Source organism: Lupinus angustifolius, chromosome LG02, assembly GCF_001865875.1.
Source record: "Lupinus angustifolius cultivar Tanjil chromosome LG02, LupAngTanjil_v1.0, whole genome shotgun sequence".
Taxonomy (NCBI): domain Eukaryota; kingdom Viridiplantae; phylum Streptophyta; class Magnoliopsida; order Fabales; family Fabaceae; genus Lupinus; species Lupinus angustifolius.
Genome location: NC_032010.1, coordinates 19,277,800 through 19,301,923, shown reverse-complemented (window position 1 = coordinate 19,301,923; position 24,124 = coordinate 19,277,800). Strand labels below are relative to the sequence as shown.

General features: G+C 31.4%; 2 protein-coding genes across 5 annotated transcripts; one reads left to right on the top strand and one right to left on the bottom strand.

The window, feature by feature from the left end:
- LOC109337872 (amino acid permease 3-like) lies at positions 1,726–7,884 on the top strand. Of its 3 annotated transcripts, none has more exons than XM_019574962.1 (8): positions 1,726–1,833; positions 1,956–2,165; positions 4,950–5,161; positions 5,583–5,816; positions 6,093–6,186; positions 6,284–6,498; positions 6,603–6,742; positions 6,987–7,884. In XM_019574962.1, exons 3-8 carry the CDS (start codon positions 5,044–5,046, stop codon positions 7,641–7,643), a joined length of 1,458 nt encoding a protein of 485 aa, XP_019430507.1. In that variant the 5' UTR covers positions 1,726–1,833; positions 1,956–2,165; positions 4,950–5,043; the 3' UTR covers positions 7,644–7,884. The 3 variants fall into 3 exon arrangements, with proteins under 3 accessions (XP_019430507.1, XP_019430500.1, XP_019430510.1); XM_019574955.1 differs by having other exon boundaries at positions 4,944–5,161; XM_019574965.1 differs by lacking the exons at positions 1,726–1,833; positions 1,956–2,165 and adding an exon at positions 4,759–4,779 and having other exon boundaries at positions 4,944–5,161.
- LOC109337861 (NAD kinase 2, chloroplastic-like) lies at positions 8,880–15,059 on the bottom strand. Of its 2 annotated transcripts, XM_019574946.1 has the most exons (9): positions 14,756–15,059; positions 12,216–13,750; positions 11,771–12,179; positions 11,113–11,234; positions 10,861–11,002; positions 10,542–10,766; positions 10,332–10,406; positions 9,464–9,565; positions 8,880–9,339 (listed from the first exon to the last, which is right to left on the bottom strand). In XM_019574946.1, the coding sequence occupies exons 1-9, from the start codon at positions 14,975–14,977 to the stop codon at positions 9,136–9,138; spliced, it is 3,036 nt and encodes a 1,011-aa protein (XP_019430491.1). In that variant the 5' UTR covers positions 14,978–15,059; the 3' UTR covers positions 8,880–9,135. The 2 variants fall into 2 exon arrangements, with proteins under 2 accessions (XP_019430491.1, XP_019430484.1); XM_019574939.1 differs by having other exon boundaries at positions 11,771–13,750.

Sequence of the window (24,124 nt, the reverse complement as noted above, 5' to 3'; positions counted from 1 at the left end):
GAATATTATAACTTAATTTATGTTTAGAAAGAAAAAACATTCAAAAAAGCTAAAAAATATTAAAATAAAACAAATAAATAAAATATTGCATGTACAATTATAAATAAAATATTAATATTAGGAATCTAAAATTTTGACTATATGTATTTATTTAATTGCTACAATTATTAATTATTTAATAAATATATAATATATTTAGTCCTTTTTTAAATTTTACTTAGTTGTAAGCTAAAGCTAGCTTTAATGTATAACTTTGGTTCAAAAAGCTACCTACACCGCTAGAAGTTCTCACCTATCTTCATTCACAACTAAAAAAAATACAAATTTAAAGCTACAAGCCATAAATACAAAGATTCAATAACTTATAAATCCATATTTTAATAAAGTAATTTGACTTATAAATCAAATGCTTATTTATCAACTAATATTATCGAAAATATTTTGTTCCATAAGATAGCTTATCCACTTCTAGAGTAGTCTATAATTTAATCGTATGGAACAAATTTTTTTATTTATTTTTATCCCAATATTTGTATTTTCCTTTTGTGCGAAGTGTGTAATTTATATTACTTATAAAGGGAAAACCCAAAATAACCACCCACCATGGTGTAATTTGTGGTTCTTCCTATTTTGCCCTCACTAATTTCTAATTTTTACAAACAAAATTATATATAACCTAATGTTCCTCTCCACCTAATATATATGCTCATATTATTTGGTTAATTATTTTTTATTCTTATATTATGACTATCAATCTTTAATGTAGAACATTACACCAATCAAATAAATTCAACTGTAGATTACAAATATTTAACATAAAATAATATATTTGATATTTATGACATACAAACTATACATTATAAATGATAGGAAAACGGGTTGACAGACACGATAGTGGCTGTCAACACGCGAGTATTTATAAAGGGCTAGTTCAAATTTCTATACATAATTAATACACCATTTATCATTCATTTGTCTTATTTATATTAAGAGTCAATAATATTTAAATATAATAATGAACGATGTAATTATTGGAGAACAAAACTACCATGGAAACAAGACGACACCAATAATTGTTAATCGATTAACTGTACTGGATAAGTGTTAATTCATTAACACAATAGTTAATCAATTAACTAGTTAGAAAATCATGTGAAGCATTGGTTGAACAATTAGTGTAATCGACACATTTTACACTTTTATACATTTAACACATGTTGAATTGTTTTACAATATGTGTTTATTAGTTTGTTAGTTAGTTAATTAGGTAAGTTTGTTACCTACTCATATATTATAAATAAGGTTTTTAATGCCTTGATCAATAATGAGAAATATCCATAATATTTATTTCACGTTTTTGCAATATTTTCGCAATAGCAATAACAATGTAAAAACTCTTCCATTATTATTACAATTTTTTTAATCAAATACCAATATGTCATACAAATATGTTACTACCAACAATGTGTTGATATAGTGGTACAAATGTATGATAGACCTCTAGAAAAATTAAAATATTAAAAATTCGATTCTTAAGAGTAACAGTCGTTGAGAGAGACAAACACACATTCTAAAAAAAGATTAATTGTTTAGCTATAGTTGGATAGAATAGCTTTCATGCTACCAAAAATTTACTAACCAGTTACTAAACTAGGCAAATAACGTAGACACCAAAAACAAATAGTCAAATAACAATAGGCATAAGTGCCTCAGAGAGTCTTGCGGGTAGCCACATGCAATCAACATAATCTTTACTAACATGGAAAGCTAACATCAAACACACACAAAAAACCTTCAAAAGATGATGGAATAATTCATGCTTTTCTTTTGAAGGTAACAAATTTCAATTATTTATATGCCTCCAAACTTCTTTTCTTATTGTTTTTTTGTTGAATTAAACTTCATTCTGAATTTTTCAACACATAATTTTTTGTTACCCTTTGATAATATAGAAGAAGGGATTGCTTCAAAAAAGAAAAAAAACATCAAATATGCTCACAAAAGCTGATATGAGCTTATGGAAGGAACCAGATAAAGAAGCAAAGTCAAATAGTGGCAACAGCTTCTTAAAAGCTTAATTGATTGCAAAAATTGATTATCAAGATTGGCTGCACTTAATGCATGGAAGATCATAAGCTGCATACCACATAGTAACCAAGAACCAGGTCACTTTACTTCCTTGTGTAATAACCATAATTTCCAAATGTTTTGATGTTTTATAAATTCATTATACATTTACAGTATACTTTCTAACCATATCATTATTTATTATTCTTTCATTCACCCGTACATTATCTATTTTTTCATGTAGTTTCAAATTTGCATTAAATAAAATTATTTTAATGAAGTTGTGTCAATTTTTTATATGATTTAATGATTTTTTAAATTATATGCATAATCTTCAAGAATATGTGGTGGTTATATAAGTTTAATTAGTAACTTTCAGTAAATGCATGTGTTTAGGGTTTGAGTATAATATGTTAAGGCTGAATGTTACTGTATATATCATAAAATGTTTTATACTTTATGAGGCATAACACTTCTTAGTGTAGGAAGATTTAAATGTTAACTTTATAGTATAATATAATATATTATTTTTCAAGTTGTATTGAAAAATTATGTTCATAGTCTCGTCATCTATTAAATAAGAATACATTAAAGAATCTTTAGAGGCTGTATCATTAACTCAAATTTTAAACCTTACCGTAACTATCAGGTTTAGGTAGATTTTTCTATAAAGAAATAAAAATACTCTTAACATACAACACTCATATAAAAGCATCTCCAATGATAGTTGTATGTATGCATTATGCAATCCTTACACAAAAATTATTGGGAAAAATTATCAAAGACTTAAAGTGAATATAATGAAGGTATTTTTACAACTACTATAAGTTATGTTCTTCTTTAATTTTTATATGAATTTTTTGATACACTTATACACATAAAAGATAAAAATAAAATAGATATTTATAACTTATAAAAGAAAAACTGTTGAAATTAAATTCCTTGTATTTTATAATAAAAAACTCTTACATCTTCTATGTATAAATATTAATTTCTTCTTTATATTCCTTTTCTTTATATACTCAATTTGCATATTAATATTACTTTAAATTTGTTGTAAAACGTTAATTTGTATCAATGTATTGATTTTTTATAAATAAATTAGTTAATAATTCTAGTTTTTTAGTGTGTTACTATTTTAAGTTGAAATATAAAAATTGAATTAACTTGTAAAACTTATATGTTTTTTTGGCCGTGTACCAAGACTATCTATTCTCTAAGCTACTAATTCCTTATTGGTCTGTATATAATATTAAATGCAAACAACGTAAGAGGTAGACACATATCTTAATTTAATATGAATTTTTTGTTAGTAAAGACACTTATTAATAGAAATTATTATTATTTATAATATCGCCAAAGGACAGTTTATGAATAGTTACGTGTCACAAACTAATGAAACTATAATGAAGAATCCAAATTTTAGCTTGTCTTTTGGGATTTGTTTAGAGATACCAAAAGAAGATGAAAAAAATAAAGCAAAAGAAAAAAAAAAACATGTGATGGAATCTTTGTTGAGGAGGTGGGGGAGTTGCCAAAATAGTAGGGGGAGATTCTTATCGCATAAAACAAAAGTTTTATAGGAAACTTATTTTCAATATAAATGTATATTTATCTTAGTAACTAAAATAATCTATAAGTTTTATATTAATCAAATTTACAGTGGTATGAGTTAAAGTGGGTGTATGATGATATACATCTATTGTGCTACTCGGACTTACATTTCCTATCTTAGACTATATACTATTCCTTAATGAAATAAAACCTTCTTTTACCAGGACTTGTCTGAATTTTAAATTTCAACTAGTTCTAAATAAGAAGGTTCTTAGTTTTGCTTAATCTAGTATAAATAATATGAGAAATTATATGATGGAAGAGTTTGACATGGATTATAAATGTATTGTAGGTTTTAGGCTCTACTTAACATAAATGGTAGAGTTGTAGTATTAAATTGAATTTGATTTGAGTTGCTTAAGTTATCGGGAAGTATATAAAAGATAAGACCAATTTAAAGATAAAATTAGAATTTACATTCTCTTATATCATCCTAAAATGTAGGAATTGATTTCATTTCTAAATAAAAAAATTTGAAGAACTAAATAAATTATTATTTTTGGTATGAACTAATTTTTTTTATTAAAATCAATTTTAGTGTACTATTTTAATTGTTAGTTGTATTCATGTAAAGTTAGGTGCACAATGATCTAATTTTAGGTATCTCATTGTATCATGTGCATGTGTGGTGCACATGCACTTATTAATGATGGAAACATGATTTGATATTATCCCTCTTGAATCATGTATTAATTTCATAATGTATTATAGCTTCATCATACAACAAACATGAACTTTTTATTTAACTTTACCATGCATAACACAAAAATATATCACAATAGTGAATATTTAACTCTCTCTATTCTCCAAACTCATATTTCTTATTAGACTCCTCTCCATTATTATGAGAGCTGTTATATTTTTTAATATATTCTAAATTAAAAATATAATTTTATTATAAATGAAATGATACAAATGTCATTGTGCTTTGATTTTTCAATGTTTTTTTTTTCCAAAATTGTCCTCTCAAAGAAGATTCTGGTTCACCTCTCTTATTTATAGCTACATGCACCTTCTTGGTTCATTACATTTCATAACCCTCCATACTTAATTCTTTTGTGCTGAAACACATTCTCTTAATTATGAAGACTTAGCAAAGTATAATTTCTTTCTATCTTCCTTGCTCTTTGAACTTGGTTTTCTCATTAGTGACACATTATTACCCTTTATTCTCATTTCTTTTTTGTTGCATTACTTGAAATTAAAAGATTCTATCTTTTTCTTCTATATAGTAAATATTGATCATAGCTAATCTTACTCAGTTTCAGTGAGAGCACAAACTCTGAAATTGCACATATTAGTTGTAGTAGAATCTGAATCTTCATTCTCAAAAACCTTAATTGAGCCAACAACAAGAACAAGATGGTTAAGAATGGTGACAGAAAAAATCATGAACATGAATCCTTTGATATCCCCATGGATGTCTTTCCACCACAAGATAACAATGACTTGGATGATGATGGCCGACCCAAAAGGACTGGTAAATCAATTAAGCTTCAAAGTTCATTACTTTATAACTAACTTGATTTTTATGTAAGTTGTAACCTTTGTCTTAAGACAAATGCTAGTAACAAATTTTGTAATACTCCTTTTTAGTGAGTTCTTCTATGTAGAGTTCTAATTAATTAATAACCATATTGGTCACACTCACTGTTTTAAATCACAGTTGTGCTTACGGTTGCTGTCATGGTTATAGTTATTACGATTGTGGCTGTTGTCATGCATATTATGATCGTTGCATTGATAATTATTTTGTAGATACAGCCTGATGCGATCTGATAGATCGCATCATTGTGATTTGTTATTACACTATAATTATGATATGATGCGATTGTGTTAGTTAGTGCAACAGCAATATTATGGCCACTGATCATTTTTTATCTAATGTTTGACAAAAACAGGAACTTTTTGGACAGCTAGTTCACACATAATAACTGCTGTGATTGGTTCTGGGGTGCTTTCTTTGGCTTGGGCTATAGCTCAGCTTGGTTGGATTGCAGGTCCTGTTGTCATGATTCTCTTTTCTGTTGTGACTTATTACACTTCTACTCTTCTAGCTTATTGTTACCGTACTGGAGACCCTCTAAGTGGCAAGAGAAATTACACTTACATGGATGCTGTTGAATCAAACCTTGGTATTTTACCTCCCTAACTCAACTAAATTAACTTTTTCCACAGCAAAAAGTGATTATTTTGATTTAAAAATCACTTTTTACATTTCAAAATTTGTTTAGTTGGACTTCTGCAAAAAGTATAAGCAGCAAAAAAGCTGAAATTCAGCACTTTTAGAAGCTGTTTTTCAGTTTTTAAAAAACCACTTTTGCCAAAATCATTTCTTAGATTCACTTTTCTTAAGCTTGACAAAAAGGCCTAAATCTACATTTTTTCAATCTTGTGTTGTGGTTGTGCAGGTGGCTTTAAGGTTAAGGTTTGTGGGGTAGTTCAGTACGTTAACCTTTTTGGAGTTGGCATTGGTTACACTGTAGCTGCAGCTATAAGTGCCATGTAAGTTCAAATCCTAAATTGATGTTGAAAAATATACTTACTTTTTATTGTGTAGTAAGTCACTTTAATTGACTATTTTGTATTGTTGATGAAATAGGGCAATCAAAAGGTCTAATTGTTTCCACAGTAGCCATGGAAAAGATCCTTGCCACATGAATAGCAACATTTACATGATTTCATTTGGTGCTGCTGAGATTATTCTCTCTCAAATTCCAGATTTCCATGAGCTATGGTGGCTTTCCATTTTAGCTGCTGTAATGTCATTCACATACTCATTAATTGGGCTTGGCCTTGGTATTGGTAAAGTTGTAGGTATGATTCTTGTCATGCAAAAGCTATGTTTGTAACTTTTATAAGCTCATATGTTTGAAGGTTAAACAAGTTAGCAGAAATTTGACTTCTTGGATATCTAACAGGAAACAAAAAAATTAAAGGAAGTATAACTGGTGTAACTGTTGGTACCATCACACAGACACAAAAAATATGGAAGACCTTCCAAGCTCTTGGTAACATAGCCTTTGCCTATTCATACTCAATGATCCTTATCGAAATTCAGGTACAATTAATTTCACGATAATTTGTAGATTCGGGTCATGGTTTAAATTGCAGTTGCAGTCTTAATTATGGTTATATTGTGTTTACTTGCGAGAAAATGTGCTCAATGCGACCATTATAGCGCCGCAATGCAGTTGCGAAAACTATCAGAACCACAATACTACAACTGCAAAATTTAAAACCTTGACCGAGACCATAAACTGTTTTAAATTGAAATCTCAAATGATGGGTATGTTATGAAACAGGACACAGTCAAATGCGGTCCTCCATCAGAGGCAAAAACAATGCAGAAGGCTACTTTAATCAGTGTCCTAGTAACCACATTTTTCTACATGCTATGTGGTTGTTTTGGCTATGCTTCTTTTGGAGACTCAAGCCCTGGTAACCTTCTTACTGGTTTTGGCTTCTACAATCCATATTGGCTCATTGACATAGCTAATGTTGCCATCATTGTCCACCTTGTTGGTGCATACCAAGTTTACTGTCAACCACTTTTCTCATTCATAGAGATTAACACAGCAAAGATTTTCCCAAATAGTGATTTTATTAACAAAGAATTTGAAGTACCAATCCCTGGTTGCAATGCATTCAAATTCAACCTCTTCAGATTAATTTGGAGGACAATCTTTGTGGTCATAACAACTGTAATAGCAATGCTTCTTCCATTCTTCAATGACATAGTAGGACTTATTGGAGCTATTGGATTTTGGCCTCTGACTGTGTATTTCCCAGTGGAAATGTATATTGCTCAGAAGAAAATACCAAAGTTGAGCCTGAGATGGATATGCCTAGAGTTGCTTAGTTTTGCTTGCCTTATGGTTTCTCTATCTGCTGCTGCAGGATCAATTGCTGGCATTATTGATGATGTTAAAGCTTATAAGCCATTCCAAACCAGTTACTAATTAAGTAGGATTGGTTATTAATCTAATCATCATGATTTAGGATTCTAGAAGCAAGAAAATAAATTTCAATTCTTGTTTCATGTTTATATTATTGAGCGTAGGCTAGGATAGTGGTAAAGTTGTTTATTGCTTAGTGGTGGCCATGTATTTTTTATTTCTTTTTAGTATTTCTAATTCTGTAAATAAAATAATTTCTAAATTTCCAATTAGAAATGGAAGAAATGAAGCAAAAATTTACCAATTTTTGAAGCATTTTTGCAAGTGAGTCCCTTCACACACTTTACCTTTATCAGTAAGCCCAGCCCTGTCATGTGTTATATAAAAGGGATTGACTTCCAAACTTATGTCTTTAACTCTTTATCACTTAGTAATATGATTGTTAACTACTTAACTGTCTGTGGCCCAGTTTGTAGAGTTGGGAGATATATGAAACGATAAAACAGTGAGCCTTAACGCAACAATAGGATTGTTTGTCGCGACTCGATTTTCGGTTGGAAGACCGGCTCTACAACTATAACAATGACATTTCCAAACACTAGAGAATATTTCTTAAATGAAAGACTCCCAAATGATTTTTCAATCGTTCAGTAGGTTCAACAATCAACACATGTGATTTCCACCTTGGTAACCAGTGGTTATTGCAACTTCGACCTTTCAACCTTGTAGGGGGATTCAATGGGGAAAAAATGGATTAAATAACATTTTCATTGACCCCATTGTTTAATAACATCATTATTTGTTAAACAAAGAAAAGACTAAATAGAGCACCAACCTTACAAGGTAAGGAAAAGGAGAGAAAACATGAACTCCCTCCTTAGTATCGAATTCATATATGCCTGACTGAGTACAATGAGAAAAGTGTGTCTAGCAAAACAAAGGGCAGCCACGTGATTCCAAATCTGGGAAGGATGGATGCAGTGATTGAAATTGCGGATCATATCATATGATGCATCTGCAATATTGCGTTTGCACTGACTGCCATAACTGTATCACACCGTAATTGTATTGTGACACCAAATTACAATGATGCGGCCACATTAAGCCACATCGCAACCGTATTTGGACCGCATCGAATTCAAAAATATCATTTTAATCACAAAATAATTTATACCGTAATCACAGTAACTACAACTGTAACCACTATCGCGACTGCAACCGTAATTTAAAACACTGGATAGATGTAGGCAGCCTTAACTATTTAGCAAACAATGATAAATTTTCATATATTTTCATATGGAACAACAAGCTGATTCTATGATCAGCAATTTACTGCTATTTAACAATGTCTGTATACAACACAGCATGTTGGCATTATAACATGTGGAAAAATCATTGGCAAATCCTATCTTCATAAAGGAAGCCAATATAAGAAACTGGTGGTATGTACTATATATCTAAGTTCTGTAATCTCAATGTACAATATGTGCAGTAATTATACAAACCTGGTCTTCCCAGGGAAGATTATGCATATCTACTCTTCACTTTCAAATGCTTATAGAGCTTTTTGATCAAGCCTCTCATTCCAATTTAGGCAGCGAATCAAGCTACGGAACCAATCGCCTGTTTGGTCAAACTTGTTAACCGTTGGAAGCGGATGCTCACTCATATGTATTCTGACAGAATCTCCTCTTGAGAGTTGCTGCCTTCTCTTTCCATCAAATGAAACCCAAGCACTACTTCTTGCATCTTCTGGAATCTGTTATTAATAAGACCCATATAACCGACATCATATTTTCTAAACCTTAACAAGATGTGGCATGAGCAAAGAAACAATAACATGCAGTTCTGGCATCAAGAAGATAGAGAATGATTAACTTCACCTTTAATTCAAGTTCAGCAGAATCTGGAAGTATAACTGGTCTAAATGAGAGTGAATGTGGACAGATCGGGGTAAACAGCATGCAGGGAACGTTTGGATGGACCTGCAATTATTCTTGTCATTAGATAAAAACATAAAAAGAAAAACAATGATGAATTCCTTATAAAGCAACATCTATTTCATATTGTACTAAATGATAGCCATTAGAAGATGTACATATATTAGAAATTTAAATTCTATTATGAGGTTTCGATACTAATTCAAACTTCAAACGACAACTCTTTGGTCACAGACTTACAGATATGTATCCACCATCTGCAAGTGGAACAAGTGTTACTTGATTACATCTAAAGAGTAATAAACTCTTTCTACAAATGCTCACAATGGGAAGCATAAAATCGAGTATATTTCGGTATTTCCTTTAAGGGGCAATTTTAAGTACGTATGACATGGAGCCTACTTTGAGGGAAGCAAGGAAATAGGAAGAATTTATTTTTATTTTCCAAGAGGTGAAGAAAGAAAAAGAAACGTGCAAGCCCACAACGATATTCAGGTATAGTGAGCTGCAACTCTTTAAGCAGTGTCTACAAAAACTTGTGAAATAGAAAAAGATGATTACATCTTAAACAATATCACAACTACCAATAGTTTCAGCCTCCTTAGAACATAATAAAGAATCTCATCCAGTTATCTCAAGCTACTATGTACCACCTATAATGCAGTGCTGTAAAAGAAGCAAGAGACCTCCCAACACAATTTTCAACAGCATGAAGATAATGACAATTGTTATCAAAGTATTTCGCGGCAAGGATATCAAGTCACTACAGGTAATTAATTCCACAGTAAGCAAACCTATAGCACAGGCTTACCATGGAACCTCCGGCAGATGTGGAATAGGCAGTACTTCCTGTAGGGGTGGCCACGATGACTCCATCACCTTGTACCTAAAAGATGACTCATCATATAGAATGTATGCCATTTAGAAATGTGAAAACTTAAATACTGACTGTTTTCATCACAGAATATAAAACGTGTGTGGATATTGCAAGCAAAAATAACAAAGCCATAATAAAACTCACTTTGGTTATAAGTCGACCATGTTCATAACATTCAATCTTTGAAAGGTATGGATTAGAACCCCGATCAACAACAACCTCATTGAGGATATCAAATACTTTTCCTGGCATTGCTTTACCATTACGAAAAAATTCACATCGAAGACGCATTCTAAGAGTAATGTATACACCATTTCGTGTAGTATTTCCATGGATGACTTGTCGTAAGTCCTGCTTGTAGTCTCCGAACTACATACAGAGAACATAATGGAAGTCAACAAATGACCAAGACGCTACCTATCTTACTTTAGGGTTAAATAAATTTAGGATTTGAATAGCTTACACTATGGGAAGTCAGAAAGCCAAGGGATCCAAGGTTAAATGACACAATAGGGGGAACAGCACCTCTAAATATATTTGAAGCATGCAGTATAACACCATCTCCACCCAAGCATGTTACAAAATCTACTTTTTCATGTAGATCACTGAATCAAAGACATTTGATATGGTGAGCAATTATTAAATGAAAACACAGCTTTATAAGGGAGAGAGGAAAAAACTCAAGTATTTTACGTAAATTTACGAACTCCGCCACCTGATATCTTGACTATAGAAGGTCTGAACAAATCCAAGCCCTGGAATTCTAGCAAATATATCATGCACATCAGGCTCCACAAGAACAGTCATTTTCTCTTGATGGTACAGAAAAGAAGCAACCTAAGGATTAGATACAGAAACTCTATTGAGATTCGAGAATGGGTGTAATCGAAGTAACAGCATAAAATCATAATAAATACTCATAAAATTTCCATAAAGAACACCAACCGAAGCCTTTTCCCACATGGTGGGGTCAACTACATGGATTAGATTGATCAAAGATAAAACTAAAATAAACCATAGTTGACCAAAGCCTTTTCCCACTTGGTGGGGTCAGCTACATGGATTAGTAAACCACTGTGTTGAATATGTCAAGCAAAGGCAAGCGTTTAACCTACAGCTCTGCTTAACTACAATCCAACACTACAGTTCCTCGCAATAATGGGGTGACGATTATATAAGGTTGATCAAAGATAAAACTAAAAGCGTAGTAGATGGAAAACAATGTCAATGCTTGACATATTCAATGCCAAATCTTTTCTTTAAATTGTTCGCAAACGTCAGCTTCAGAAATTTGTGTCTGGACTATCGAAATACTGAAGAGAGACACTTCTATGAACTACTAGATGTATTTTAGAGTCTAAGAAAATCATTACCTCTTTTGCCTCTTCCATTAGTTCATCCCCCAGCTTTTTCAACAATAACACAGTCTTCGGCATAGATTTCCACATAAGCATCTGTTGCTGGGTGGTAGGATGACTGAAAGCCAAAGAAGATTCGGTCACCTTTTCTCTGGTACAAGAAATTCCATCTGTTCGAACTAGAAACATCTCTGCTTTCTTTCTCGACTGCACCCTTACAACTCCCGTCGAAGATGCACACATATTTCCTTCAATGGATCCCAAGTCATCGTCATATAAGGCTAACTCAGACTTAACCACACCATCTTCAACTATTTGGGAGTTGGTTGTGACATTATCAGAGTCATTGTTCACAATGGCAGAGGTAGAAACATTGGCATTAGTCATGTGATGTATTCCCCCTTCACTAAATCCATTTACTGCTCTCCTAACAGAACCAGATGTATTCCCACTCACTAACTTCCCATTGCCACCAACTGTAATCTGGGTCTCTCCAGAAGGATGATCCACATGAGCTGACCCATTGAAACTTTTCGGACCTGAAGTTCGAGGTACCAAATTATCAACACTGCTGACAACAACACGCCCCTGTAATTTTTGAATATGCATGTTCCGGAACTGTGGTAAGCATTCCAACCTTTTAATCTCATAATCGGCATGAGACGGTGGTGAGATCTTACTGCTTCCCAAAAATTTGGACACCTCTGTTTTGGAAAAGATATTGCAAGGAGGAACTTGAGCTTTTAAAGGGTTAATATTTGTGAAGAAAATCGGGATAGATCCTACCCCACTAGCAACAGTGGCTTCTGATGGTTTCTCATTATCAGAAGTAATTCCAGTTAAGGCCCCATTACCTTGTGCTTTATCATTGTTCTTGTTTTGAGAGGTATTTCTGTCAAATGTTCCAATAGAACTATGACTTGCATCCAATCTCTCTTGCAATGAATTGTTATCTTTTTCAAGTGAGGATTTCTCTACAGTCATTGAAGAGGCCTGCGGCTTCACATATCCATTTGTATAACGTGATAACACATCATAGGAAGCAACTGATGGATTAGAAACTATTTGCGATGTAGAGCGAGTCATGTACTGTCTCCATCGGGAGACCATGGCAGATGTTCTCAAAGCACCTTCCTTGCTGTGAAGATAGATAGGCCTTTTGCTGCAATCTGAAACATAAGATGCAAATCTCACAACCTGTTCCATTGTAGGTGCAGTCTTAACTTCAACTGGTATTTTTAGCAAATCAATTCTTCCAGACGAAATAGCATCATGCACAGCCGCTTGATAGAAGTTATCTTTTACATCCTCTGCTCTGATATCTATTATAGTTTTATATCCTTTATCCAATAACCACTTTAGACCTTCTTCTGTTACTTGACCACCTGCCCAAAAAGCTGGCTCTGAGTCTTTGGATTCTGTGTCCTCTTTAGAAGTGGATAAATATACAGGACTCCAATTTGAAAATAATGTATGACAAGGATAACCGTCCCGACGAGGAAAACCAGAATCATAGCAGACATTCTTCAGTCTCTGAAGTTTCCTCCATACATTTAAGCTTCGCTCATCATCAGGTATTAAATAGTTTTCAAGAGCAACATGCAAGCTCTCAGAACACCTTTTCATCTCACTCCTAAAAATAGCAAGTGGGGGAAGGTCATCCTCCATTGAGCTAACATCTGAAACACGATAGGGATTCATAGCCGAGGATCTTCCAGAAAGAACATCTTCCCTTCCTTTGTTTACAAGCGATACCATGCATCCAAGGACAGAGACTATCTTATCTTCTAGTTGAGGTTTCTCATGTGATGAAATCTCATATGAGACACTACATTCCCCCGTCACTGGGTTACATAATGCATCCATTAATGCGGAATGAAGCCTTTCAGAGTTCCTGAAGATCCTACAATACGCCTCCACTTCAGCAATATCACCCGGAACTGGACCCATCCAAGACAACTGTGATAAATCATGGGATTGGAAGGAATTCAAGTGCTAAAAGGAAATGTGTCAAAAGAAAATTTAAAAAATGAAAGTCAGTCCATGACATGAAACTTTACCAGGAGTTAGTCCATTAATGCATATAAACCAAAATAAAGAAACAGCATAAAAAGAAGGCAAAAAACAAACAAAACAGTAGCATGTTCAAGCAACAGACAATTAATAAAAGAAATTTTGATAATGCCCGGTTATTATTTGTTCATGATGCAAAATAACTAAGCAAATGAAGCAATCAACCAAGAGCTTCATCAGCATAATGTATCAAAAAGAGACAAAAAGAAACCGAAAGTCGCAGATAAAACATTTTATGATGAAATATTTGTTCATTATGCACATGATTGATTAAGAAACCATACCACTTGCCATAAAGAGGTCACCAACAGCAAGTCTACAGAAAAGTATTCTAAAAAATAAAAACAAAAACACACACTGCAATAACACCATCCAATGAGCAAGAATAATTTTCAATGATTTGGAGGCAATAGTTGAGCAATGAGCATAACTAAACAAATTTGGATAACTAAACAAGTGATAAACACAACACTCCTTAGTACACATGAACAAGTTTTCAGTAAAAAATGGGCTCCTTTTATCAACATGAACTGAAGTTTCCACTACAACACAGGTGGGATCAGTTACATGATTGAACGATGTCGATTACTCTATATGAAATAGCAAAATTTGTGTTAAATAGTCGACAGCAAACATAAAACTATGTCGACTCTAAAAACACTATCATTTCTTATTTAGATAATACATACACCTGGCGATGAAAAAAAAACTATTATTTAAAAATCCTCCTGACAAGGAAAAAGTGTTTTGCATGTACTACAAACACACCATCACATTAATTATATAATTTTCTTATATATTAATATATAAATAAAATTCAAGTGGTTGAGTGTGAATTATTCTTCTGACAAGACCACAAAATTCTGAACAATTGAAAGTGAAAAAAAACACTAAAAAGTTTGCAACTTCGTTAAAATAAACACTAACCATAGAGTCCAAACCGAAATTGAAGGAAAATGAATTGGAGAGTTCAGCGCTGATAACAAACTTGAGGAAACGTCTACGAAGCTTTCTTCCATTTCTCTGAAACTCGAAGATTCTAGCATTGCCCAACGACGGAGGAGGTTTGAACAATACTCCGGTCACCGTCGCCGGCGAATTCATATCGACGGCGAATGATGCCACGTGGCACATGGTTAGATACAACATGCTAATGTTACTACCATAGCCACTTCAATAATAACCAACCAACAAAACGAAGAACTATCTCTCAAAATAATCTTTAAATATTTATTTATTTGAGATTTTGTTATATGATGTGGAGAAAATGGTGTGGTTGGAACATATGACATTTGGATATTGGATTATTTTGAACCAAATGTTTATGAGAATAAAGTACAAGGAGATAATTTATCTCCCTTAGCCGGTGAAAAAATATGATTATCTATGTTATTTTGTTTAATTTTAGAAATATTTTTATAAAAAATGATTAAATATTATACATGTCATTTATTGGTTAGAAAAAATAATTTATCTACTTATGTCAAGATATTTTATTGTCAATGTTTATTTATTATTAAGATTAATATTTTGGTGGTGGAGGCAAGATGTCCGGTTTGATTAATCAACTTTTTTGTCATTATTATTCTTCTTCCCTATGTGATGTTTATGGCTTTCTTACTTTTCTCTGTCATTATCCATTTTCAATTTTTCTTTATCCCATTGGACCATGGCATCTTCGAATGTCAATATGTATCGTTAGTACTTTTGAAGGGGAGAGATCACTTGGTGTTTAATTGTTCATTTTTACAAGTAGCAAGTTACCCGAAATTTTTCTTGTTGCATAATTAATAATATACATATTACATATCAACTTTGTATGATTAAAAATACATATATTACTTGTGTATTTGCAGAGTTAAAAACATATATTATTCATGCATTTATATTGTTAAGAATAGATATGTAATCTCTGTATTCATATGGTTATAAACATATATTACTCGTGAATTCATAGTATTAAGAACACACATATAACTCGAGCATTTGAATGGTTAAAACACACATATTATACGTACATTCACATTGCTAAGAACATACATGTTACTTGTGTATTTGTATAGTTAAAATACATATGTTACTAGTGCATTTGTGTTATTAAGAACACATGTGTAATTTGTCTGTTCAAATCCATAAAGAAAATAAATGACAATTTCAATTTTAAATTTTCTAATGAAAATAGGAAACTGTAAAATTGTACTATGTGATTTTTTTAAATAAATATTTTAAAAGTTGTAAAAAATGAAATGATTTTTTCAATTTCGAATTTGTTTTTAATGAAAATAAGGAAATCAAATCGTAATACTATTTTTTATTAAAAAATATTTAAAATTTATAAAAAATTCAATTTCGAATTAAATTTTTCAATTATAATAAGGAAAAACTAAAATTCAAAGAATCTGAACTGCAATGTTAAAATCCAAATAGAAAAGTACCACAAAGCTTTAGTAGAGTGAAAAGCACAATAATTTTTAGTTTAACCACGTGTTTTTGTGTTTTAAAATTATTAAAAAACGCAATAATGAATTTAATATTAATATATTATTAAAATAAGGAAGTGAAATATATAGTGTAGCCATCATAGATAAAGTTTCAATGACATATTTTTGTTTTGAAATTATTAAGAAATACAATAATAGATTTAATATTATTATATACTAGTGTGTACAGACACTTTGTGTCTGCTGGCGAATATTGTGTGATATTATATATTCAATTTTTATATATTTCATTTTTTTGAATTAAAATGTATTTATTTGTGCTCGGTGTACTTTATATTATATTTTTTGTGTGTTTATGATAATGTTTAATTTAAGGTGAGATACGTGGTTAATTAATGTATTGGTGGTAGTTGCTTAAGATTATATAGTTTTTTTTGTAAAAATTAAATAATGTTAAGGGCAATATAGGAAATGAAAAATTACACCATGAGAGAAGTTATTTCAAGTTTTGGCTTTATATATAGTATAGATAAGGTGAGAATGTACACATGAAGAATGTAGAACCATTTTGGAGGAAACAAATGAATGAGAAATTGACATATGGCAATAGATGATCTAGAATGACTTTTTTTATTATATAGTTAATAGATGACATATTTTTTGTTTTGAAATTATTAAAAAATACAATAACAGGTTTAATATTATTATATATAGTGTGAGAATGTACACATGAAGAAGGTAGAACCATTTTGGAGGAAACAAATGAATATGAAATTGACATGTGAGAATAGATGATGCAGTATGACATTTTTTATTATATAGCTAATAGAAGGGATTCACTTAGTCTAAGAGTAAGTTTAAAACTTTTACTTTACATTTTAGCTATTAATTCTAGGGAAGTTCAATGATTTGAATTAGTAAACTTTATATATTTATTATTGGAGTAGGTAATCTCATCTCTTTTATAAAACACAATATATATATATATATATATTACGATAGAACTTGAAGGTATATGATGATTATTTTATGAGTGGATATCAACTTACCTAAAGAGTAAGTTTTTTAAACGTACTCTTCATCCTAACCATCAATTTTATGAAATCTAATGTTTAAATTTACTTACTAATTCAAACAATTAGATTTCTCTAAAATTGATAACTATGATGAGGAGTGACTTTAAAAAATTTACTCTTGGAGTAAGTGAATCTCTCCACTTATTTTATATAATCCATTATCTTAGGAGAAAAATATATGCATAAAAGTTTTACACATTCTCAATCTACCATTCATTTTCAATTGTCATTAATTCTTCGAAAAAAAGTAAAACAAATAAATAATAAATAATATACTGTGTATAAATTTTTATATTAATAATGCATAAATATTATACTCTTATTTTATATATAAGTTACCTGGACGGATAAAATAATAAAAATGAATAGTCTAAAATTTGACACATATATATTATTTACGGGATCCTTTTGGCAAGTTTTGTGGTGGGACAAGTGGAGTATGGTTATTGAGAATTTGACATGTGTTATCTACTCTCTCCGCATGTCATTGATTGAGAAAGATTATTATGGAAGGATATTTACTCCAGATAAATAGTTGTAATTAATGTTTTAGAAATAATAAACTATAATAAATTACCATATATGTGTATATAAACGTGGATGATATAACTTTCCTATACATAACTATTATTTATAATACAAATATGTAATCAGTTAATATCCCAAAAAAAATGTATTATTTTATATAATTTATTGTGATTTTTTTGACATTATTACCTTATATATAATAATTATGGTGTGATAGATAATGTTGTTTGATATGATCTCATGATAAATATATTTCAAATTAAAATAGAGTCATTTTTTTAAAAGAACATACAAGCATATTATGGATAGTAACTTGGATATTCTGAATGAGTATTTATATAATTATATTGCTTATCTTTATTAATTGGATGAACTGATGTTATTACCAAACAAGATATTTCTATATAAAATAAGAGCTGTATCTTGAAAGAGGTACTTCTGTCGTAAAAATTCTGAAGTTCTAGAACACAATTTCAAATGCCTTTCGGGTTTCATTTTGAAATTTATAAATTATGCATGTTGCACCATGTCTTTAACACGTGTAGTCAAGACTAAGTTTTGGAAGGTGGATTTGCCTTTTTAATTACCTTAGAATATTTACCACGGAGAACAACATATAATTTATTATAACTCCCAATAAAATGAGAATAATATCTACTTTTTTTAAAATGACAAACATCATTTTTGTTTTTATTTATATCTCACAACATATCACACATTTTTATCTGTTACATTAAATATTACAAAGCATTAAAAATAATTAGTTATTTATTAATTAATAATTAAAATTTATTATAAATATTAGAAATCAATTATAAATAAAAAAATATAATTTTGTTGTTGACATACATGCAATCAGTGGAATTTCCGTTCAAGGAATACAAGTTGGGCTTCGTCATTTTTTTTTAATTTTCGTTTTTGCGAAAATTTATTTTTTTGTAATGATTCCAAATTTTTTGTTGTTTCTGGATATGCTTGTACTTGTATTTATTTCTGGATTGTGTATTTTCATTGTTATTCTCTCCTCAACACGAAGCGTACTTATTTATCCAATTTTATTTTTATTTAAGAATAAAACACAATGAATAAGAACAAGATAGTGGAGAACAACCAATGTGGGTGCTCTTAGTTACCTCAATCGTCCCACTTCCTTTCTTCTTCTAAAAAAATCTCATTATGGTTGTACCTATGGATTAAAGGTGTCAAAACTGGCTACCCGGACCGGTTCGGGCTAGCCCATATCGTGTTTGGGCTAAATCGGGTCGGACTAAAAGTCTGGATACAATTTATGTATATCAAATTGTAGCCTAAATCCGCCATAAGCGGGTTGTGGGCCGACCCGCATAATATTAAAAAAATATTTAAATTTATTTTGTTTCATCTATGTAATATATTTATAATTTGATATTAATGTATAACTTTTCTAACATGCTTCATATGCTTAATTCAACCAATATAACTTTTAAGACGTGAAATCCACATATATATTTTGAACCAACTCATTTATTAAATATCTCATTTTTATTTGACTTTCACTCTATAACACAACATAATTTGGACTTCATTATAATATATAAACTTTTAGACACTATCAAAAATATTATCATTTGTGTGTTTTTTATCAACACTTTTATTATGAACTATTATATTATATTTGGTTGTGTGGAGTTCACTATGGTGAAAAATTATGTTGTCTTTTAGATTTGTTGCAAATGTTATTTTCTTTATTATGTTTTTGTTGTATAAGTTAAATCTAATTAGGTACACAATTAAGAAAGGAAAAGTGAAATCTATATTGTTTAATGCCTTCTAATTTGATTTGATACATTATTTTTTATTGGGCTTAAAAGGATATTGTGCAGGAAAAATAATATAATGTTTAACTTTATAACATTATTTAAATTTATAAATATTTATGATATAGACGTTACTCTATTTTTATTCAAAGCTCATAACATAATATTTATTATATATTTTCTTATTATAAGTTGTTTTGTAAAATAATTTTTACCTAAGGTTTTTTACTAAGCCAAACGTTCCAAAAAAGATTAAAAAAATATGGAAAATCGGTAGCCCAAGCCCGCCCGAGTAAGCCCGTCCCGAGCCTGATTTTCATATAGCATGGTCGGGTCGGGCTAAAAAGCCCGAATATAATAAAAAATATCTAATATGATATCCAAACTCTATAAAATTTTGGGCTTTGGCAGGCCGGTCCAACTATAGTGACCCATTTTGACACCTCTACCATGGATTAAGGGGTGAGTATGAGAAAAACATACCCTCTTGAATTTATTGGTTATAATTCTCAAATTCATTATCAAACATATTTAGGATTATGTAAGTTATTAGGTTTCTTTATTATTATTATTATTATTATTTATTTTAATCTTTTTAGACTATGTTATATCTCACTTTTAAGTTGTATGCAAATTTACAGTTGTTAAAAATACTTGAAATATATTAATGTATTAGGCCTAAAAGATGAAGCATTGGTTTGCTATTGCCACTATACATCATTTTAATTTCCTTAAGTGTCCTTTGGTTTTCCAAACCCCATTTTCACGGCCATTGATCAATCAAGAAGGACAGATTGTCCTAGTCTCATTGCATATAAGTGAGGTGTTTTAAATTGCACTTAGTAATCATAATTTTGGTTTTAATATCATGAGTTTGAGAGTTTTTACAACAATACCATTGCCTTAATTACCAACAAAATATTGGTTTAGTGATATAAGGTCTCACTACATCTCAGAATTACATGTTTGGTTATTTGTTTTGCTCCATACCTGTCCTAGACATATTTGAAGGCTGCTTACACAGTTACACGAAACATGTACCTCGTAATATTTCAAGGATCTGTTTTGGTGAAATTTAATTTCTTTATATCATTATACAATAGTGAGAAATTCTTTGATACATTGATAATACTTTTCTACAATCATATCACTTATTTTCTTTAGAACTAATCGATACATGTGCATTCACACGGGTGGTAATGTATTTTGCATGAATTTATTTGAAAAATGAAAACATAATTTATTAATAAAAATGTTATTGAGGGTTATCTCATAAAAGATGATATTGATGTATTTGATTGTTGGTGTAGAGTTGTTAATGAATTAGATGATGTTGAATTTATTATATTAAATAAAATAAAGAATTGTTACAAAGAAAAAGTTTGGAAGACATTGTAAAATAAGTTGTAGGATGCATTTTGGTGATTTCTATTGCATTATCATGATTTTCTAGATGCGTGTTCTTTGAAAAAGTTAAAATTATACATTGATGTCAATGATAAGATGTAATGATTGTTATATGTACAACATCTGAACAACAACTTCTGGGAACCATCGACAAGATTTGTCTGAAATCACCTCAAAAAATTTCAACCTTTACTCTGAATAAAATTGAGTCATTTGTTATTGTAATCATTATATCTCTAAGACTTTTATCAAGTGTCTCGGAGCAAAACTTATATCATTAGTCTCATCCCATATAACTAACTTTGCTTATTTCAATAAGTTTGCAAGTTCAAAACTTTAATGAATGTTGTAAACAAATTGTCAAGACTTGGTACATGTACTTTTAATTTAGAGTTTAATATTTTATCCCCTTAATAATAAAGAAGTTATTCTCAATATGCTTTCCATGTCCTATGTATATTATATATATATATATATATATATATATATGTATGTGTATGAGATTAGAAAAATACCTTATACTTGTAATGCCTCGAAAATCATTTCATATTTAATATCTTAGAAAAATGGGTAAATTTTTCTTTCCTTTTATGTAACCTATAACTTATAATTCATTTTCATTTTTACCTTATTCCATTTTCAATACGTCTCATTTTCAAACCTTGCGGAAATAAAATTCTTAATACATTGAAGATAATTAAATGAACACAATTCTTTTCTGAATACTTCTCATTCATAAAATTCTTGAATAAATATAGAATTGTTTAAGGGCGAAATCTAATCATAGCCACAAATAAAAAAAAACTAAAAATACAAAGAAAATAATGTCGGGGCATTGACATTACAAAAAGTACCTCACACAAGTTCCTATCACAACAAAACAAAAGAGAAACCTCCTAAACCGGAGGTGCACTGGAAGCCTCGCTAGGGTCTTCCTCCACCTCCGAGTCAGAAGAGATCTCAATGACCTCAACTGAATCTTCTATGCAGATAAGCTCTACACAGTCGTCGTTGTCTTCCTCCTCCTCCACTTCATCCGCTCCCCAATCCATCGAGGGGTCCGGGGTGTACCCCTTTGGCATGGTCCCATCTGTCTCTCTTGGTGCTAATCCTGATGATGAGAATCTTGTTTGGGGCCAGGTCCTAACAACTTCTGGTACACCTCGAGCTTCAGCCGGTACGGAAAGTCCGGCGGTTGCAGGTCTCCGATCGGGCAAAGTGAATGATACCTCCCGAACTACGTAGTAAGGTGGAAGATGCAGAAGTGAGTCATTACTTACCCAATCCAGCTCCAAGTCGCAAGGACCTGTGTAAGTGTGTCGGTTACCCTAAACACTCTATGTCCCCTCCTGGGACATAATGAAGCGATAACCTCAGACCAGTGCTGATGAGTCTATCTGAACATGCGTACAAATACACCAGAAGAAAAGAGAGGGAGTAAAACATCTATGAAAAACTTGTCATCGACGTCGTGGAATTATACATAATAATACACCAAGACAACACACGAGTACATATATATCATGTGATCATACAAGCATATAATAATGATGAATGAAGTATAAAACTCGAGAATTTAGAATCAATATCGAAGAATATAATGTATGCAATACGATACATGAGTCCACCATCCTTACTTCTTTATCCTCCCAATAACTATTCGGAAATAACCGAGAGTATAGTTCCCATAACAAGCCGATTTGATCGCACTAAAATTATTTCTCGCAAGGATATATGATCAATCTGTTTCAACGGAACTGTCCATTTCAGGACGGTGTCGTATCAAACACTTTCTGGGCATCCCTCTCATTGATCCTGATTGCAAAGAGGGGTTGTTAGATATCGTCTAGTTTGCGTTGTGAGCACTGTCTAATCCAATAGAATACCTCATTCAGGAATCCATTGGACTCGTCTCACCTAGACTCTCCCTCAAGACTTTGCTGACGAATCACCGCCATCAACGCCGTCCCTCTCAACATCTCGGGGCTCATTCGTCTCCCGTACATTTCCTCTCCACTACTTGATTTTTACCATGAATATGCACCATAACCGAAATTAGCAAATTATGTCTTTTAATCCATCTTTTCTAGTGATTTTCCCATCCTAAGACATCTCCCATCGGGAATGCTTCTAGTGGGTCCCGATCTTAACATATAAACAAAAAGAGAATAATTTGGCACTACTACGAACCATTGTTGAATTATCCTGGACGGCTCTCAAGCCAAGCCTCTTACAGTCAGATGATCTTGCTGCATGAGCACAACATAATACTTCTCAGCACCACTATGAACCATCGTTAAATCATCCTGGTCGACTCCTCTAGCCAAGCCTCTTACGGTCAAACGTTCTCATTGCGTGGGCATAATATCACACCCTCAAGCCTCACCTTTAACAAAGCAATTCCTTACTTTTATTACTTTCAAGAATTTCATATAGTTATTTACCTTTACAACTTCTTGATGGCAAACATGCCATTAGGCTCTCATATATATGAGAGTTATCGTTCAGACAACTTAAAAAGAAGTCATATCTGTATGGAGCCCTCTCGCTCAAGTGAGAGCTGTCTCGCTCAAGTGAGAGCTGTCTCGCTCAAGCGAGGGCACATTCATTTTTGAGGCATTTGTGGCTTAAGCGAGAGCTGTCTTGCTTAAGCGAGAAAACAATCAGTTCTCTTGGTGTCTATCTTAGCTCAAGCAGAAACACTCGCCCCAAGCTAAAACACTCGTTTTCTCTAGATACTTCTCGCTCAAGCGAGAGTTGTCTCGCTCAAGCGAGAAGAGCCTGAATATCATTTTAATTAAATATTTCTCATTTATATCACATGTTTTTAAACCTTGAATTTAACAATTATCACATACATATCATTCCCATAATAATCATTCAAACATTACAATTCAAGAGTAAACATGGTATTTGCATATATAAACATAACATAAATTGGTATAAGAAATATTGTTGTACTTAATCCAAACAAACATGCAAATGATTAAGTACAAACTTTCTTAATACCCAAGACAACTCCAAACTTGTGAGGGAGTTTGGAGGTCC

Coding starts and splice junctions, on each gene's coding strand:
- LOC109337861 (XM_019574939.1), bottom strand. CDS start 14,977: ATGTTGTATCTAACCATGTGCCACGTGGCATCATTCGCCGTCGATATG. Junction 10,407..10,541: donor ATGGTCGACTTATAACCAAA/GTGAGTTTTATT, acceptor GTCATCTTTTAG/GTACAAGGTGATGGAGTCAT. Junction 9,566..10,331: donor CATCTGCCGGAGGTTCCATG/GTAAGCCTGTGC, acceptor GAATAATTGCAG/GTCCATCCAAACGTTCCCTG.
- LOC109337872 (XM_019574962.1), top strand. CDS start 5,044: ATGGTTAAGAATGGTGACAGAAAAAATCATGAACATGAATCCTTTGAT. Junction 5,817..6,092: donor TGCTGTTGAATCAAACCTTG/GTATTTTACCTC, acceptor GTGGTTGTGCAG/GTGGCTTTAAGGTTAAGGTT. Junction 6,743..6,986: donor TGATCCTTATCGAAATTCAG/GTACAATTAATT, acceptor GTTATGAAACAG/GACACAGTCAAATGCGGTCC.